Source organism: Ambystoma mexicanum, chromosome 6p (genome assembly GCF_040938575.1).
Source record: "Ambystoma mexicanum isolate Mex_15411 chromosome 6p, UKY_AmexF1_1, whole genome shotgun sequence".
NCBI lineage: Eukaryota > Metazoa > Chordata > Amphibia > Caudata > Ambystomatidae > Ambystoma > Ambystoma mexicanum.
The window spans coordinates 1,315,043,293-1,315,063,438 of record NC_090935.1 but is presented as its reverse complement, the minus strand read 5'-3'; the positions used below and the strand labels follow the sequence as shown (position 1 = coordinate 1,315,063,438).

At 47.1% G+C, this 20,146-nt stretch overlaps 1 protein-coding gene and 1 long non-coding RNA gene across 4 annotated transcripts in view; one reads left to right on the top strand and one right to left on the bottom strand.

The window, feature by feature from the left end:
- Positions 1–4,125: 4,125 nt before the first annotated feature.
- Positions 4,126–18,006, bottom strand: LOC138510372 (uncharacterized). Of its 2 annotated transcripts, XR_011280370.1 has the most exons (5): positions 17,867–18,006; positions 7,316–7,526; positions 4,883–4,959; positions 4,704–4,790; positions 4,126–4,580 (listed from the first exon to the last, which is right to left on the bottom strand). It is a non-coding gene; the product is annotated as an uncharacterized lncRNA (long non-coding RNA). The 2 variants fall into 2 exon arrangements; XR_011280371.1 differs by lacking the exon at positions 7,316–7,526 and having other exon boundaries at positions 17,867–18,001.
- SH3GL2 (SH3 domain containing GRB2 like 2, endophilin A1) overlaps positions 17,137–20,146 on the top strand; it is an 830,288-nt gene continuing 827,278 nt past the window's right edge. Inside the window, exon 1 of one of the 2 annotated variants that reach the window (XM_069625975.1) lies at positions 17,137–17,212. Coding sequence is in view for 1 of the 2 variants with exons in the window: in XM_069625974.1 (XP_069482075.1) it covers positions 17,951–17,995 (45 nt within the window). In the remaining variant the exon portion in view is untranslated. Of the gene's footprint in view, positions 17,213–17,862; positions 17,996–20,146 lie in introns of those variants that run through there. The other variant, XM_069625974.1, reaches the window with a different exon arrangement.

The window sequence follows — 20,146 nt, the reverse complement described above, 5'->3', positions numbered from 1 at the left end:
AACTAATCCTGGGTCCCCACCAACAATCTTCTGTTATGCATGAGGTCAGGACCAGAGTGCTCTGCAACAGGACAGACAAGGGGTGACAACACATACCTAAGTCCCACCCATCTGCCTGTCTGTTGTAGATGAAAGTGTCTCGCTGGTTAACTGAGCCCTCTGTGACTCTTGATTAAAGTGCAAGCCAGCCATCGTAATATGGACTTGGTCTTTGCAGCATCCATACAAACGCCATCCTGGGACAAAATAAAGCCTAATCATGGCACAGTAGTAGAGTCAAAGACACCCTTTTCAGGCTTAGCGTAAAAGTGATTCTGCAACAGCCGTTCCAGTACTTCCAGGACGTGTTTTCAATGTTCAGGTAGAGAGGAAGAATACACCAGGATGTCGTCCAGGTAGACCAATAAAGTAGAAAACAAAAGGTCTGCAAACAGTTTATCCACAAAGCGCTAGAACACCGCATGAGTGTTTATTAAGCCAAAGGGTATCACCCTATATTCAAAATGACCCAGGGGGGTACGAAAGGCGGTTTTCCATTCGTCTCCTGATTTAATGCACAGTAAGTGGTAAGCGCCCCTTAGGTCCAGTTTAGTAAAGTACTTGGCTCCCTGAACTGCCTGGAGTACCTCCTTAATCAGCGGCATCGGATAGCGGTCTTTAACTGTGAGTTTGTTCAAACCCCGGTAAATCGATGCAAGGCCTCAATTCAGTGGACCCTTTCTTGGGGATGAAGAATAAAGAGGCCTCTGCTGGGGACTTGGATTCCTGGACAAGACTGTGTTGTAAATTTGTATCCAGATACTCTTTCAAGGTCCTACGTTCGGGCAAGGACTAGGGGTACATCCTGCCGAAAGGGATCAAGGCACCAGGGTCAGTTTTGATGGAGCAGTCTTCGTTCCGGTGAGGAAGAAGGGTACGTGGTTGTTGGTCCAAAAAGACTTCCATATAATCCTGGTAGTGAGGAGGTACTAGATGGATCGAGGCTGCAGACAGTGACCCCTCCTGGTTTGACAAGGGAAGAAACTTAGATGAGAAAAGGCAGTGCTCCAGGCAAAACAGACTGAAACTGGATGGTGTTAGTAGCCCAGTCTATGCGCAGCCAAGGAACCCCCAGAAAGACTGGGAAATGGGCTGCTCTGATTAAGTCAAACACGACCTCCTCGCTGTGCTGGAACAACTTCACTGTGAAAGGAACGGTCTCATGTCTGATGGGCCCCGATGACAAAGGAGTGCCGTCTATGCCTTCTACTGGCACCGCCTGGGTCTTGGTCCATAGAGGCATGTCGTTCTCTTCTGCCCAGTTGATATCAATGAAGTTGCCAGCAGCTCTGCTTTCCAACGTAGCGGTTGCGTTCCAGGTCTTTGTTCCAAACTGCAGTCTTACTTGAAATATCATGAGACGGGTGTCTTCCTTAGATGGAACAGGCAAGGTGTGAATGCAGGGATTCTGTACAGCTACCCTGGACCTTCCCCTGCTTAGGTTCGGGGTGATGCGTTTCCCTGGCATCGAGGTGGGACCCGCAGACAGTTCCGCAACAGGTGTTTTTGGGATCTGCAATACATACAGAGGCCGAGTTCACATCGCCTCTTTACCCCGAGCAGCACCTACTTGCATAGGTTCTTTTCTGGATGGCGCAGTGCCTTTTTCACTTGAAGAAGGAGGGTTGAACAATGGGAGCGGGAGAGGCCAGTTCCTTCTTTCTTGTCGCCTGTCACTGACTCTGAACTCAATCTGCAATGCAAGGGTAACAAGTTCCTAGAAAGACTGTGGTCTTGCAACCCGTGCTAGCTCGTCTTTTATGTCCTCATGGAGACCTTGACGAAAAAGAGTTTGCTGAGCCGAATTGGGCCATCCCGAATTTGTAGCCAACCTCAAGAATGCTGAGACATAGGACTGCACATCCTTAGTGCCTTGTCTGAGGTCCAACATTGCCTCGTTGGAGGTGTACTGCGCTTCAGGATGTTCAAAACGAGCCTTGAACATTTGTGTGAAGGCAGCGTAGCTGTTGGCAACTGGATCGGATTGTGTGATCAGTGGTGTAGCCCAGGCTAACGCATTTCCGACCAAATTTGATACAAAAAAGCCTATGCAGACTCGGTCAGTTTTGTATGCCCTAGGTCGAAAAGTAAAGTACATTAAACAGAAGTCCAGAAATTCTTTGAGAGCCTTTGGATTGCCGTCATATTTGCCAAAGGGAAGCGGTAAAGGGGGAAGATCTCCTCTGTTCTCCTCCCATGTGTTGACCTGTTGCCCCAGAGCAACGCGTCTGTCCTTCTGCAGTCAAACCCTGAATGGCTCCTACCAGTTCCTGATATTGTTCCAGTGATGCCATCTGGATTTGTGGGCGTTGCACCCTGTCAAACTCCAGCGACGCCTTCCGCCCTTCGTCTTCACCTGTGTCTTCTATTTGACTTTCCTCTGGGTCCGTCTTACTTCTTCTTCTTGTTTCTTTCTTATCTGTGGCCTTCTTCTTAGGTTTCCTTTAGTGCAAATAAGGGCGAGCTCCGTCGGAGGCCATGTTGTCTGGATGATGGAACACCCGACCACGGGGCTCTCCGGGAGCAAGCCCCAAAGTTAGGGAAAAAGCCTCCTGGCTGAAAAACCCTTAATCAGTCTCTGCTCCCTGGTGAGTTATATCCAAAATGTAGTGTGGTGACTGGAAACCAGAGGGAGGTGTAGACGTTTGAGGAAGATCTTGCAGAGAAGCCCCTCTGGTAGAAAAGAGGTCAGAATCCAGGTCAGATAGAATAGAGTCACAATCCTTTCTGGAATAGCAGTGAGAGCGCTCCTAGGCTCTTCAGAAAAGGTACGGAGCAGCCTTGGGGATGAGGACTGGAGCTCCAGGGCACTGTAGCACTCAACCAGAGAGCCGAGAGGATAGCCAGAGCTGAAAGCGGCTCGGGAGTGAAAGTAAGTGAGCCGCGAGAGCTACAGACGAAAGCAAGTAGGAGAAGGGAAAACACAGAGCGAACCATGAGGGGAGCGGAGACAGTGAAAGAAGGGTGAGACAAAGAAACTAAGAAATGTCAACTGGTGCAAGCACCAGAAGGGAAATAAGGAGAAGGCAAGAAGAGAGAGAGTCGCAAGGCTGCAAAACCAAAAGGAGAAAGGACGCCCACAGGGAATGAGCGAAAACAAGGAGCAAGGGAATACAACAGGTAAAGAGACACCCGAAACAGGGAGGAAAGCCACTGAAAGTGGCAGTTTGAGAAGCATTAGCTCAAAGGAGGGAAAATACATACTAGCGTAGCCTGCACAAACAAGAACGAAGGTGCAACGCACCAGACCACCGCAGACTGAGGTGGTTTAAAGGGAAGTCGCCATCTTGGAATGATCAACTAGACCGCATGTAGCAGTTTGTGGCCAGATGACATGACGGAACTGCTACAGAGCCCCCAGGAGTGCCACAGCTTCCACGGGCGGCGCATGACAGTTTCTTAAGGATTTTTCAGCCATTTTGATTCTAGTTTTCTTTTAGTCTTTTTTAAGGGTTCCAGTTTGAGAGACAACCAATTTCGGTAACCTACATGCTCTCTTAGCGCCTTAGTTTTGAAGAGGGGAATTTCTATTGAGTAGTCTTGTAAAGGAGCTGTTATAGGTGGATACTAAGTTCTGAGCTGTATCTACGTCAGATGTACTGGAGATAATGTGTGTTAGACACTCTTCGAAATCAGCAGGCTTTTTCTTTTTAAAGTTACGGCCGACAATTTTTTCTAGGCACATTACTAATTTTGGGAAGAGGTTCTTGAAAGCGAACTTGAAACTCAATCATATAATGGTCAGACCAGATACAAGGGGAGGTGGGGCCCATATGCATTGTCAAATTCTGTGCAACCACCCAGTCCAGAATGTTATTCTTGGTTGTGGTAGGTTCATTATTACAGACTTGGAAATCCATGGCTTTGAGAGAGCATTCCAGATGTATGGCCTCTTGCCCTGTCTGTAGTATGCAAATAGGTACTTCCCTATTTTTTGTTCTCAGGTGACCAGTTTCAATGTGGAATGGTTACACGCAAGATAAAAAGCAAAAATTGTAAACTGGTTACCCCTCCCTTGTGTACAAGGTATAGACTGACATTTCTATACTGTGTTTTAATTTCTTAACACTGTATTCAACCATGCACTTTATTTTAATACACATATTTTATTCAATGGTTAATAAAAATACACACATAAAAAAAGAACACAAAGTATTCTATACGCACCTTATCTATTTGCATAACCGTAGATATTTCTACTGTGGGGTTAGTATGGCATGTGACTTCGTTTTTATTCGACAAATACAGTACTTTTGAGCTATCAAAAGGTGTAGCATGTACCTCCTATTCTAATTTCCCAATGAGGCACTTTATATTGACATGTAATGATGCAAAGGGAATTTTTATAGAGCTTCAAAAAAGGTAAATATAGGCTCTTGATTGTGGCCTCGGGAATGGTCAACATATGTTTCGGCCCTTGTGTCTTTGGTGTTATCCCTAACGCTTTCTGACTGCTGTTATTGGGCCTTCTTCAGGACAGGGTATTCCTTTATGTAATGGCTTAATCTCGACACCCCTTAGATGTTCTTTATGCGTGAGCACTACAATACAAACAAAACAGATTTTTGTTTAAAAACATCAATTAATATACTAAAACATACACAAAAAATACAAAAAAGCTAGTGCTGGTTAATGGATGTTTACCTGACATGTCAGACACTGACCTTGATATAGTGCACATGGACCAGGGCTGTGACTTTAGACTTATTTCTTCTGTCTGAAGTTGGAAAATGTTGCTTCAGTATTCTCTGCTGGATGAGAGAGTCATTTACTGTTTAAAATTGTATTTTTCAATTAATAAGCAGTCTTCACTTATTTATGCCTATCCATAGTTTTTACTGACCTTATATTAGTAACTCTTCGATGAGGCTGGCGGGGATATTGAACTTCAGATGGATTCCCTTCATATAGGATTTTTTTCTGTAAAAAATGAACAAATTGAATTTAGCCCATTTTTCTGTTCCCTTTAGATTATGATGCAACATTTTTGTCACGTATTCATTGATTCAAGGATGGACTCTACAAACAGGCCCCCCCCAAGGATGCTTACCCGGCAGTGGTACATAGGACAACAGCAAGGCTGGTGATACCAATCTTTAACCTTACAGACTATGTATTATCAGATTATGAAACAAAGGTCCTTAGTAAGTACCAACCAAGAGGGAAAACCACTTTCAGACTGAGGTAGAACTCCAGAGGTTCTTCAGACTAGTATGTTTAAAATATTTCTTTTGTGACTCGACATCAGCCGGCCCGAAAGAACGAATCACCACTGGCCTTAGACAAACATCCACTTTTTTACCTACTGCTAGCATGGTAAGCCTAGATATTGTTTCCTTTGAGAATAAGTGACAAGTGAGACTAGATCCCTCGTAGGGTCTAAAAAACAACCATAGAGATAATCTAGATAAAAATGAAAGAGAAGCCTTAAAGAACCTACAGAGCAACTCCATCTTCACTGTCAAGCCGACAGACAAGGGAGGTAGTATTGTATTGTGGCCTAATCAAGCTTATAAAGAAGAAGTTTTGAAACATCTGCACAATCCTCTTTTTTATAAGAAATTAGCCATGGATCCCAACAAGGACTGAAAGATGAAATTACTAGTCTCACTGCACACGCCTTTCTCGCGGGCTGAATAGAAACGGATGAACAGACCTTCCTTACAAGAACTAACCCGATAATTCTGGCCTTTTATATCTTGCCTAAAATTCACAAAAACAACACATCACCTCTGGGGAGACGTACTGTGCCAAAGGCTCTATACAGAAACCACTATCCATCTATGCCAATTTCTTTCTGAGTCCATTTGCACGAAAGATGCAGTCATTTATTAAAGACACCACAAAAATTATTAACATCTAAACTCATATAAAAGTCGAACAGAATGACTTATTAGTATCCCTAGATGTGGAAGTACTGTATACTAGCATTCCACAAATGGAGAGCATCATGGTCATGAAGAAATATTTAGATAAGCATACCACTATCTTAGAGAAAATACCAACAACATTTGTGCTAGAATGTATTAGGATCACACTCATAGAAATGTCCTTCCTATATGAGGGAGAGTTTTACAACCAGAGGCATGGCACACGTATGGGTGCCACTTTTGCCCCAGACATTGCCAACCTGTATATGGACCACCTCAAGGAAAACTTGATATATCACGAGGACAATCCTTACAGTCAAAGGATAGATGGCTGGTACTGTTACATTGATGATGCGTTTATGGTATGGAAAGGCTTTGTTAAAGAATTAGAGCTTTTTTGATCTGGCTGAACAACTGAGACCAATACATAAACTTCACTATGGCACATGACCATGAGACAATGCCCTTCTTGGATCTACTGATTTATAAGACAGAAAATGGTACCCTAGAGACAACCCTTTTTAGGAAACCAACAGATAAGAACACTCTCCTCAAATATGACAGTTTTCACCCATTGAGTTTCAGAAACAGCCTTCCTATCAGTCAGTGTTTGAGAATGCGTAGACATCGTACACAAGTCACAGAATTTGAAAAACATAGTAAAGACTTAAAAACACTATTAAAAAAACGAGGATATCCCTCCAAAATAGTCTGAACTGCACATAAAAGGGCCCAACATGCTGATAGGGTCCTTTATTTGAATCCCCTTGAAAAGAAGAACTTGGAAAAAAATAACCTGCATAAGGACATTCAGTCTGATTAGCAATGATCTAAGAAGGATGATTCAAAAGAACTGGCATATAATACACATGCCAGATTTTACACCAGTAAAACCAAGGTTTGCCTTTATAAGACAGAGAAATCTGAAAGACACATTGATCCACACCTATCCAGCTCCACCGAATACACAACCTAGGAAGACCACACTATGGGGCTTGTCACCTGTTGTTGATCATTTCAGATGTGGGAAAGGTTCAGTCTGTCCCCTTACAAAGGATATGAAATCAGTAGAACTGAAAGGAAAAAACTGGGCAGTAAAAATGTTCATGAACTGCTTAACTCGGTGGGCTATTTATGGAATAAAATGCCCGTTCAACTTGATCTATATTGGTAAAACAAAGAGACAAGCGAGACAATGCATTTGTGAGCACTGATCATGTTTTAGAAATAAGGTAGACAACAAACCACTGGTGGCACAGTTTTTAAGCAACATAAACACAAACCGTCAGATATATTCTGGTTCTTAATACAGGTAATTGGGGCACCAGTTAGAGGGGGAGTGTCATGTGCAAAAGTGCCAATTCACAAATATTGTTAAATTGATTCTGTACAAGAGTACCACTAACCTGGTTCCAATGCAACAGGGAGAGGTAGTGAGAGTTCTCCCGATCACCCTACTCCCCTGACTCAATTAATGAGGCAGAGGGGGTAGGATTTCCAGGTAAACCCTCTGGCAAAGAATACTCAGGAGGGTGATCTTCAGTTACAGGAATGGAACTTCGTTGACTCCTGAGATTGGGATGGTCTTGAAGCTGACTGTGGCCCCGTAGCCCCGCACTGCAGTGAATCACAAAGATGGCTCAGTTAGAAAAAAAGACAGAATAGAGGCACTAGACAAAAAGGGTAGAGTGCATTTAACTATTCAACTAGGGCTAAGGGTTTCAAGGGTCGGCTGTTTGCAATTCTTGGGAAGGGGCACCAGGAATACGCTTCTTGAATACAGAGAAAACAGGTGAGGGTATGTTGGGAAAAGAACGAGCGGTTAGAATCAAGACGGCGTTCACGGTTACTAGGGAACTCAGTGTGACGCAGATATGCTTGTGTTCTAATTAATATATCAATGGTTTGTATATGTATCTACAGTAGCGGGCAGAAGTGTCATCAGTTTTCCAAGAGGTTGTAGACTGAGCACAACCCCGCTAAATATATGTGGAGAACAAAAGATCCGCTTCATAAACTCTTAATAGTATCGGGAGCACTTGGGTTGCTATGGGAGACCAAACGCGTCCATACCCCGGAAGGACGATGAACTCCAAGTCAGTCTTTGGCGTTCGTCTTCAGATTGTGGGCTTTCCCCAAGTATGATGAGTGACTGTAGATGAGAATCGGAACAGAAGTAGTCAGCAGCAAACCAGGAAACGAGGAATGAAAAGTAAACTCGGAATGAAGCCTACCCGGTAACACGCGGTAAGACGCGTACGGCGAAAGCAGAACAGTGAGGATACTCTGTGTCGGATGCTCAAATGAGTATCTATGCCTGAGACATAAAAGAGAGCGATTACACAATGAGGAGGGAATCAGGATCGATAGATCAAGGACAGTAATGAGACAAACTCACGAGTGTTGGCTATTGAGAGTAGCAACGCAGAGTGTGTCCTGCCAAGCAGACAGATGAGGCTTTCGTGCCGCAGGGGGTGGTGCCAAAGATCCGGGAAGACACAGAGAGTCTGAAACTACACAGTAGAGAACAGACGCCATCGTGTCAAAAAGATGACTGTGTGAATGCGCCTACATAAAAGCATCAGTATAAATAACTGAGATCCGAAGGGCCTCAAGAACACCCCTAAAATCTACATGTGACATATAATTCCTTTTGAGATTATAATTCATGTCACATCTATAAATCATACATTCTCAAAGCCACAACCGGTGTGCACTATGAAATGGTGCGACACTCAAAGAACAAGAAATCCACCTGTTTTTCCATCATGATGCATTAGCAATTTATTGGGATGTCTGGCATGTCTGTCACTCGATAGTAATATGGACAATGAGGACAGTCATAGTTGGTGTTTGTTTGACCTCACCAAGGATAAGACCCATGACGCACATTAAAACGCCCGCTCAAAGAAGGCACCTAGCAAACAATACGCCCAACAAGATGCGGGCTGAATACAAGTTTTTGATTGATTGATTGATATTTTATTTGTATCGCGCTCGTACACAAGTGTTTCAGAGCGCGATGAGGCAAGGGAGGGGAACAAGGGAGAACAGAAAACAACAATCTTACTAGGTCCAGTGACATTGAGAACGCACAAGTGCATGGAGATGGAGAGGGGCAAGTGCAAGGGAGGGGGGAGAGGTGGAAAGTGCAGAAGCAAAAAATAAGAATATGTAAATAAAACATTAATAAATAAATAAATAAATAAATAACAAAAAGCAACACACGATGATAGTGCAGCCAGCAAGTGGCAAGTGCTAGGAATAAGGCAACTGACAGGGTGTGTCTGAATAAGTGTAGAAAAAGAAAAAAGAGGGGGGACTGTAGGGTTACAGATACAGACCCCAGTGCAAGGGATTGCCCGTAGGTAGCGCGGGTGGGTGGCAGGGTGAGCAGGTGCCTGGGCCCTAAAGGGAGACCAGGTGCACAATGCCGAGGCAGAAAGGATCTACCGGGGAGAGGAGGAGAGAAGGCAGAAGCAAAGAGGAAGGTGTTGCCATGCTTCAGGAACCAGAGATGGTTCTCCTCAAATTTCAGAGTGGCAGGGAGGCTGTTTCAGAGGGAAGCCCCAGCCAAAGGCAAAGATCTACCCCCAGCTCATTTCTTAGAAAAACGACTGACCCTGAGGGATTTAGAGGTGGAGGAGCGAAGGGCTCTGGAGGGAATGTATTTACGGCGGGACAGCTGAAGGTATTTTGGACCCAGGCCCCAGAAAGTCTTAAGGGCTGGAGGGATACAATCACAGGCCTTGAGGCCAAGGACAAGTCTTGCAGTCCTGTTCTGGATAAGTTGCAAAGGGCGGAGAGTAGAAGCAGGTAGATTTAGAAAGAGGCTGTTGTAATAGTCCCACCTTGAGAAAACCAGGGATCGAGAGACAGTGAGCTTTTGAGGGAAGGAGAGAAAAGGTAGAGTAACTCTGAGGAGGTGCAATAGGAAGTTTGACTTTACTTTGAGACATCAGAGATGTGGGCAGAGAAGGAAAACGTGGAGTCAAAGACTACCCTGAGGTTCTTGGCCTCTCAGATAGGGGTGGGAGGAGGGGCAAGGGAGGCTGACCAGAGAGTGACAGGAAAGGAGGGTGAAGGTGTGCTGATGAAGAGGATCTCAGTCTTGCTGGCATTCAGGCAGAGATTGTTGGTGACACACCAATCCCGAATGGCAGATAGGCAATCAGAGATGAGAGAATGAGAAGAGGTGGCTGAGGGAAGCCTGAAAATGAGTCGAGTGTCATCAGCATAGCACTGGAAATTTGAGCAGAAAATGGCAATGCGGTGGGCGAGAGTTGCCAGGTATTGGTTAAATAGCCTGGGTTGGAGGTTAGACCCCTGGGAACACCGCAGGTAGAGAGGGAGAAAGAGGAAAGGAAAGACCCAAGTTGGACCTAGGAGGGTCGATCAGAGAAGAAAGAGATGAGCCAGGCCAGAGCCTGGTTGGTGATGCCCAGGTTGTCACAGAGACGGTTGAGCAGGATGGTATGGTTGACCGTGTCAAAAGCAGAAGCGAGATTGAGTAGGATGAAGACAGAAGGAATGTTAGAGTCAAGGGTGGAGCGCAAATCTTCACGGATATTCAAGAGAGCAGTTTCCGTGCTTCTGGCATCTCTAAAGCCAGACCGATGGTCATGGAGACAGCAACAGAAGCAGAGTGGAGGTTAAGCTGAGAGATGGGCAGCTTTTCCAGGAGTTTAACCAGAAAAGGAGTAATGGAAATTGGGCGATAGTTAGCCGGACAAGAAAGATCTGCGTGGGTTTCTTGAGAAGAGGCTGCACAAGAGAGTGCTTTAGAGGGGAGGGGAAGGCTCCTGAGGCAAAGGAGGGGTTAGGGCCGGAGCGAGGGTGTCAATGTGGTCCTTTATGGTTTTAGAAGAAAAGGGATGAACCTGTTTTGACGAGACTTTCATAGATCGGACTTGTCTATCAACCTTGTCACGGGAAGAAAGAGGAAAGGAGGAGAAAGAGGGTGGTGGGTGGCTGAAGGAGGGTCAGAGTTCACAGAAGGAGGGAGGAGAGGAGGGGGAGAGGGTGGACAGGATGTCCTGGGTTTTTGAGATGAAGTGAGAGGCAAGGGCTCTGTAAAAGGCCTGGGAGTCGAAAGGAGGGGTAGAGACTGCAGCAGGGTTGGCCAGCTCCTTGCAGATTTTAAAGAGTTTGGACGAGTTGTTAGATGCCGCAGAGACACAGGCTTGGATGTGGCTCTCTTCTTAGTGTGAACACAGAGTTGGTATTGCCTTTGGAGCAGGCGACAGGCCAGTTTGTCAGAAGATGAACAAGAAGCCCACGATTTCCTCTCAGCCCCCCCTGCACTTATGTTTAAGGGTAGCTAGGTCAGAGTCGTACCAAGAATTGCACTTGGCTTTGGGCTTCAAAGCGGATCCTCAGGACATGGGCAAGCGCATCAAGAGTATCAGAGATAGAAGAGTAGAGCATGGAAAGGGCTGTGTCAGGATGTGAGTCAGCCGGGGGAGGAGGGGGGAAGAGAAGGTGGCAGCGAAAGCCTCAACTAACACCCGCTTCATGGGACAGATGTCCGAGAAGGTAGGTGGCAGTGTTAGGGTTTGCTTGGCCTGGGGGGTGGAGAGGGTGAGTCGGGAGGAGAGGAGGGAGTGATCACTCCAGGAGTTAGGAGTGGTTAGAGGGATGGAGAGGGGGAGATCAGAGGAGATCAAGACATTATGTGTGCCCTGCAGAGTGAGTCGAGCCAGAGGGGAGGATACAAAGGGAGAGGGAGTCACAGAGGTCACGGAAGAGTACAGAGGAGGAACAAGGAGCGTCAAGATGGATATTAAGGTCACCAAGAAGGAGGAGGTGAGTGGTAGATGCCAGGAGGGAGGAGGAGAGATCTGCCCACATTCCGAAAGAAAAGATGTCATCTGACCAGGTGGTCGGTAGATAGTGGCCACGGTAAGAGAGTGCCTAAGAGAGAGAGCCTGCAGACAAGTCATTCAAAAGAGGAGTATGCCTGTGTGGGAATGATAGAGGCATGAATCTACTCAGGAAAGATCAGGGCTACATCCCCTCTAGACCGGGCGGATCTGGGTGTGGAGAGGATCTTGTAGACATCAGGAAGGAGAGTGTCAAAGCTTGTGACAGAGCTGGCCGTGAACCATGCCTCAGTGAGATCGAGGACATCAAGGTCAAGTTCCTCCCGGTGGTGGCAGATGTCAGAGGAGTGTTTGACAGAAGAGTGAGAGTTGAGAGTGGCTAGATGAAGGAGTTTGCCAGCCTTAAAGACCTTCCGGGGAGGGGTACAAATCAGAGGTATGCCCTGCGCAGGTGAAGAAGGAGCCCGAGGTGGGGTAGAGAAGGAGGGAAGAGAGGGCAAGGTAGCCGAGGGGGGAGAGGAGGGGACAGCCGGAGATGAAAGGAAATTGATGAGGCGAGGGAAACGCCTGTCATAGAGGAGGAGATTGGCCAGAGGGCCTTGGACCATGATGGTGCCATTAAGGTAGACATTAATGATGACTTTAGAGGAGTTAAAGGGAGCCAGGAGAGCTTCCCATCGGGTGCCACCATTAATGGGAGAGGAGAAGACAGGAAAGAGTTCAGAGATCATATGAAGAGTCCCTAGATCTGGCGAAGGAACAACCAAGAGGATGTCGGTGAGGGTCTGTCTGGTAGACGTGCTGGAATACGTGTTAGCAATAGGGAGACCATGGTTGGAGGCCAAGATATTCTTTTGAACTTCTTCCTACCAGACTTAGTGAGAAGGGAAGGATAGTCAATGGAGAAGCAGTTTGAAAAAATAGGAGAAACCGAAAGCGCCATAGGAGTGGTAGTCCGAGAAGGAGGGAGAAAGGAGAGGGCGGGAAGGCAGGTAGGAGTGGAACAAAGAGATTGGTGAAGTCATTGGGCCAGCAACAATCAGAGAAGCAACAATTACAAGCAGAGTGCAGAGCAAGTTAGCAAAAACAACAAGATTTGACTTTTAAACCCAAAAAGCAAAACACTGCAAGATCTCACTTTTAAACCCAAAAAGCAAAAACACCAATTTTAAACCCAGAAGCAAAAACAGCAAGATTTGACGTTTAAACCAAAAAAGCAGAAACAGCAAGATTTGACTACCTAAAAGCAAAAACAGCAAGATTTGACTTTTAAACCCAAAAAGCCTTATGACACATAACGTAAAAAACACACCCACACCGAAATGGCGCTTAAGTAAATGACGTCCCTGGAAAGAGACGCAGGCAGTATAAAGGACGTGTCCCTCACGGTACGACGAGAGAAAACAGCGTACAATGCAGAACCGGGGTGATAGAGGACACACACGGGTTCGTAAGGTAAGATCCTATTCCGAAACGATTGAGTATTCCACCATAGCGCTACTTGGGGAGTCATGACAAAATCTCGATTTGCATGGCATAATTCTGCTTCTGCAATGACCTGATTATGAAGGGTTTTGCTAAAATGAGTTTTGAAAATATGCCAGCACACATGTTCTGAAAATGCTTGGTTCCAAGTTAATAAAGAAACAGGGACCACGTGGGAATTACGAGTTAAAGACATCTTTGCAAAGGGGCTGTAAATCAATCCAGCACAGGATAATAAAGAACCCTGCCGATGAGCGCTGCCATGAAGAATGATATCTATTTAGATAGAGTCCATCCTTCAATCAATGAATAAGTGACACAAATGTTGTATCTAAGAAACATAATCTAAAGGGAATAGAAAAATTGGCTATATTGAACTCGCTCATTTTTTACAGAAAAAACCCTATGTGAAGGGAATCCATCTAAAGTTCAACATCCCAGCCCATTATCAAAGAGTTACTAATATAAGGTCAGTAAAAACTATGGCTAGGCATACATACGTGAAGACCACTTATTAATTGAAAAATAAAATTTGAACAGTAAATGACTATCATCCAGCAAAGAATACTGAAGCAAAATGTTTCAACTTCAGACAGGAGAAATAAGTCTAAAGTCATAGACCAGGTCCACGTGCACTATAATCAATGTCAGAGTCTGACATGTCAGGATAATCATCCAATAACCAGCACTATTTTTTTTGTATTTCTTTTAGTATGTTTATGTTTTGTATATTAATTGTTTTTTTAAACAAAAATCTGTTTTGTTTGTATTGTAGTGCTTACGCATAAAGAACATCTAAGGGGTGTTGAGATTAAGCCATTACATAAAGGATTATACCGTCCTGAAGAAGGCCCAATAACAGCAGTCAGAAAGTGTTAGGGATAACGCCAAAAGACACAAGGGCCGAAACATGTCGACCATTACCGAGGCCACAATCAAGAGTCTATGTTATACCTTTTTTGATGCTTTATAAAAATTCTTTGTGCATCATTATGTGTCAATATAAAGTGCCTCATTGTGTAATTAGAAAAGGAGGTACATGTTACACCTTTTGATAGCTCAGAAAAACTGTATAAGTTGATTAAAAACTAAGTCACATGCCATTGTAACCCACAGTAGAAATATCAATGGTTATACAAATAGATAAGGTGCGTATCGAATACGTTGTGTTCTATTTTTGAAGAAATTGTTTTTATGTGTGAATAAAAAATGTGTATTGAAATAAAGTACATGGTTGAATACAGTGTTGAGAAATGAAAACATAGTATAGAAATGTCAGTCTGTTCCAGCGTTGTGGACACAAGGGAGGGGTAACCAGTTTACACTTTTGCTTTTTATGTTTCTCTTTCTCCGTCTTATTGCCTCGCCAGCGATTTAAGTTGCCCAAAAAAAAGCATAGAGCAGTTTGGGCCGAGAAAGTTACTCAGAATCTGTGAGATCTCTTCATTGAAGCCCGGCATGTCCCCGGGGGGGGGGGGCGATAAATGAGAACGAAATTAGTGCAGCAGTGGTCCGATAGGGTCATTTTTAAGTGAGGAATTTCACAGTCTTGGCAGGTGCTATAGCCGGGAAAGAGGTTAAATTTTGTTTTCACAATGAAAGGCACTCCACCGCCATGACCTAGTACGCGGTTTTTACAATATATGGAATAGCCCTCCGGAACTGCCAGTGCAATCATGGGGCACTGGCCTCCATGATCCAGGTTTCTGAGAGGCATAGAATATTCAGGTCCCTTTCAAGAATCAGGTCATGCATGTCAGTCGCACGTCTGTTGAGTGACCTAGTATTTAGCAGATTTATTTGCCTGGCATTCGTTGGGTTGGTTAGTGTGTCATTTTTCGCCCATTCATTTGGAAGAGGAGGGGCCCTGGCCGCGTGGTGGTTAGTAGAAATGTTTGCCTCACAGAGGCTTGTCTGATGGGAACCACTAAGGAGCTCAGTTTTGGTAGCCACATCCCCCTGGATCTCTTGATGAGCCTGGAGTAGTTTCCAGTGCATCCGGAAACAGCCGAGTGATGGGGCTAGCTCTGAGTCCAAGTAAGGCTGTGAGGATTTCCAGTGCTGACATTGGGGTAAGAGATGGAACATTTCTGGCAGCTGTTTGGTAAGGGGCTTTAAAGGTTTTGATTTGCAAATATTTATTTACAATGGCAAAGCGCTATTTGAGGGGAGTTGGTTCCTGGTTACCAAAAAAAGACTACAGCTACCAGAATTCCTTGAGACCAATTGAGACTAATCTGTAACACCTGAAAAGACTGCCTCCCTGAAGATTGTTAGATACATGAAAGCACTTGGAGGAAAAAAGCAACTGAAATGCAGCAGGTATTCAAAGCTGGGAATTAGAGTGTGTGCCTCACCCTCTCTCTTTTTTCTACATATTGCTTCAAATGTCCCAGGCTTTAGAGGCAGCAGTCAGAGGCAGCGGCACCAGGGTCACCATGCCCTACTCAGGAGAGCCACATCATTGGTTTACCCCCTCCCCCCACTATGGAGAAAATGGTGCTATTGGAGGGGAGTTGGTTCCTGGTTACCAAAATAGACTACAGCTACCAGAATTCCTTGAGACCAATTGAGACTAATCAGTAATACCTGAAAAGAATTCCTCCCTGAGGATTGTTAGAGACATGTAAGCGCTTGGAGGAGAACAGCAACTGAACTGCAGCAGGCATACTAAGCTGGGAACTAGAGTGCGCACCTCACCTTCTCTCTTTTTAATACATAATGTTTTCAAATTATGATCGCAGCATGTAAGCCGCTCAAAGTTACAAGTGAAAATCTAAACACACTTCTCTCAGCAGTCACGATTTACAATCTATCCCCAGGGGTCGCAAGGAACCTATTGGTCCACACTCATGGGCTTCCTCTAGCAGTGTTTCAGTTCCGGGCAGTGATGGGAATGGTGTCCAGAAGAGTTGGTAAGGACCCTAAGCAGTACGGCACCCACCCTTTCAGAATAGGAGCAGCCACCATGACAGCTGGGGCAAGCGTCCAGGGTATTAAGGAGATCGAGCAATGGCCACTCATTTGCAGTAAGAGCAGCAGAATGGGCAAACGTCAGGAGGATTGGAAGAAAGAGGGACTTGAGTAAGACCGCCATTCTTTGGTTTGGTAAGGAAGGAATGAAATGGGATGAACTGTGGAGAACAATGGGGAGATTGATTGATCCAGGAGGAAGTCCCCCCCCCCCGGACATAGTAATAATTCATCTAGGTGGGAATGGCTTGGCCCAACTGGGCAGAGGGCAACTGCCGAAAAAAATGCACCGCACATTGTGGGCATTGAGCAAGGACCTGGGGGCTTGCGGGTTGATTTCTGAGATTACCCTAGGTTCGCTTGGAAAGGGGCTAATTCAAACTCAGCAGTGGAGAAGTCGAGGAAAAAGTTGAACATGGCAATGTCAACATTTTGCAGGGGGCTGGTTTCTCAACAATCAGGCACGGGCTGATAAATTTAGGAGTGCCTGGGTATTATGAGAAAGATGGGGTTCACCCGTCAGACATTGTTTGGGACCTCTTTTTGATGAACCTGGAGGACGCCCTAAAAGGACGAGGCTGTCAATAAAAAACAGTTTTTGCACTATTGGAGGCGGCAAAGGGGCGAAACCCCATATTTGCTGTGGCGGTAACTCAGGCAATCGAGTAGCGCCAAAACTAACCTCCTGATAAAGGGGAAGAGGATCATGGGTAAATGGCACCCTGCTAGCCTAGCACGGCGGGGGGGAGGGGCGTCAAGGTAAAAAAAAGAGGTACACCCCCCCACCCCTCTGGTTGTCATCTTCCAGTCTGGGTTGGTGGAAAAAGGAAAGCATAACAGCGCCATCTGCAGCCAATCAGCGGCGGCTGCTGCCAGTGTGTTCCGCCCAGAGTGTGAGGCTCAGGAAGTGCGACCTAAGTATGCTGGAAAAAGAAAGGATGAGGAGAAAAGAGAGCTGACTATAAAGAAAGAGACATAAAAGGAAAAGGAGGATGCCGAGGAGAAAGAAAAGAAACAGAAAAGGTGCTGTCGATTGTCTGGGGTTTTTAAAGCTTTTAAATATTGCTTTGAAGTGATCGTGTGAAATGTGTAAGAATAAACTGCGGCCTTGTTGGCCACAATAAGAATCGCTGGTCCGGCCTCAGTTATTTAGCCATGGTGGCTGCAGCGGGATGGTATACCTTTCCCGGGTGGGGGGCAAACAGTACCCGACTGCCCATGTGGATGTTCTCGCACTTGGGTGCATTTTTAAATGATTGCATTTCGTTAAACAGGCGCCATTATCTGCTGCTCTCCATCTTTGCAGGGGAGGTTTTCCCGGCAGTAACGGGCAGCGCCTGGCCTTTCCACTCGCAGAGGCCTTCGGGGCGCTGTAAAGGCGGGTGCCCTGTAGCACAGCGCAGGTGTAACGCTGCGGCGAGATAATGATCCGAAGGGGGTAGCCCAGCAGAATGACGGGAGGGGAAGAAGGAGGGAGGGGGACACGGCAGTCGCCGCGCAGGATTGCGTCCCCTTTAAAAGGCCGGTTTCCCCTCTATGACGTCAGGGTGTTCCTGTATTAAGATGAGTATTTGATAAGGAAGGATTAAGCAGCCCTCGGGAAGCGAGCGAGGGAGAGAGGACGAGAATCCCCCTCGCGCCCCTCCCCCGCAATCATCTTCCTGCCTGGGCACTCACAAGGCAGCAACAGCAGGCGGCGGGCGCTGCATACCACAGGACTGCAGGCAGGACCCGGGCACGGCAGCAGTCTCTCCTGGCAGGATGTCGGTGGCAGGGCTGAAGAAGCAATTCCACAAAGCCACTCAGGTGAGGCTCCCGCGGCCGGGCTCCCCCTGCACCCCGCCTGTTTCTCTGCAGCGGTTGCCTGCTCGGAAGGTCACCCCCCTCCCCCTCCTCCCACTGCAGCGCTGCGGCTGATGATGATGATGATGGGGGGGCGTCTGTCCGTCCCTTGTTGAACTTGAGCGGAAGGTGATCTGGGACCGGTGCATTGCCCCGGGCGCAGCGTGGGTGCCAGGGTGGAATGCGCGCGTGGTGTGATCATGACGCCCCTTGCTTTGAAAGGTGCGCCTAATATCGTGCAAGGCGCTTGCAGCACGTGCCACACCTGGGTACGATTTGTGCAGGAAAACATAACCACCAAGGTCGCTTGCTTTCCTCCCCGGGTGTGCTAGGAGTCCTAAGGTTGTTTGCTTTCCTCCCCGGGTGTGCTAGATGGCTAGGAGTCCTAAGGCTGTTTGCTTTCCTCCCCGGGTGTGCTAGATGGCTAGGAGTCCTAAGGTTCTTTGCTTTCCTCCCCGGGTGTGCTAGATGGCTAGGAGTCCTAAGGTTGTTTGTGCTAGATGGATAGGAGTCCTAAGGTTGTTTGTGCTAGATGGCTAGGAGTCCTAAGGTTGGTTGCGTTCCTCCCCGGGTGTGCTAGATGGCTAGGAGTCCTAAGGTTGTTTGTGCTAGATGGATAGGAGTCCTAAGGTTGTTTGTGCTAGATGGCTAGGAGTCCTAAGGTCGCTTGCTTTCCTCCCCGGGTGTGCTAGATGGCTAGGAGTCCTAAGGCTGTTTGCTTTCCTCCCCGGGTGTGCTAGATGGCTAGGAGTCCTAAGGTTGTTTGTGCTAGATGGCTAGGAGTCCTAAGGTCGCTTGCTTTCCTCCCCGGGTGTGCTAGATGGCTAGGAGTCCTAAGGTTGCTTGCTTTCCTCCCCGGGTGTGCTAGATGGCTAGGAGTCCTAAGGTCGCTTGCTTTCCTCCCCGGGTGTGCTAGATGGCTAGGAGTTCTAAGGTTGCTTGTTTTCCTCCCCGGGTGTGCTAGATGGCTAGGAGTCCTAAGGTTGGTTGCGTTCCTCCCCGGGTGTGCTAGATGGCTAGGAGTCCTAAGGTTGTTTGTGCTAGATGGCTAGGAGACCTAAGGTCGCTTGCTTTCCTCCCCGGGTGTGCTAGATGGCTAGGAGTCCTAAGGTTGTTTGTGCTAGATGGCTAGGAGTCCTAAGGTCGCTTGCTTTCCTCCCCGGGTGTGCTAGATGGCTAGGAGTCCTAAGGTTGTTTGTGCTAGATGGCTAGGAGTCCTAAGGTCGCTTGATTTCCTCCCCGGGTGTGCTAGATGGCTAGGAGTCCTTCTGCAGCCAGAGGGCGAGCTGCCTGTACGCCCCTTCCTCCCCGCCCAGTACCTGCCCCTCGCTCGCTGTTAGAAATGAATGCGTGCATCGGGATCCAGCCCGCGTCGTGCCCTTTCATCTCAAGCTTTCTTAATACACCGTGACTTGGGGGGAGGAGGGACTTGGTAAGCACTGTACACCCAGAGGCCACTGGCTCATTCTTGGCCTGTTCTTGTTATTTTATCATATGGGTAGCATGCGCGAGTGCACGCACACACGCCCCCTATTCTAATTAGCTATCTCTGGCTAGTTACCATATATTACAGGTAGGCACAACGATTGCGGCGTTGCAATCGGCGATCACGCGGGAAAGCATGTAGTGTGTGACCTTCCTGGGCAGATTTACTCGCGTGTTATGCATAGAGCATGGAGGCAGTGCGTACCAATGCATATGTGCCAGTCTGTAACCCTCTCCTGTGCAGTGGTTGTATTCTAGCGTGCGTGTGTCCCTTGGCTGTTGTGCAAGGCTGCTGCACAGATGACGACCCTGGCTGTGTTTGCGGAAGAGCTTCCGCCGTGACCTCCTCGCGGTCTCCAGCGCGTGCTCTGGAGCTCCTCTCGCGCGCTAGCCCTTGGCCATTGCATTATTGAGCGGGTGTCGAATGGCCGAGGGCTCGCTCTCTGCAGGGCCTCCTGCACGCCGCCAGTCGCTGAGCTGCTGCTGCTGCCGCAGTTTCTGAATCCGCAGCCGGCTCTGGCATGCAGGGCAGCTGGCGGCGTGGCTTCGTGTTTCTCTGGTGATGCCCCCTCGCTGGCCCGTCCCCTCTGTGGGTCGGCATGGCTCGCCAGCATCTGCAGCGTTGCAGGC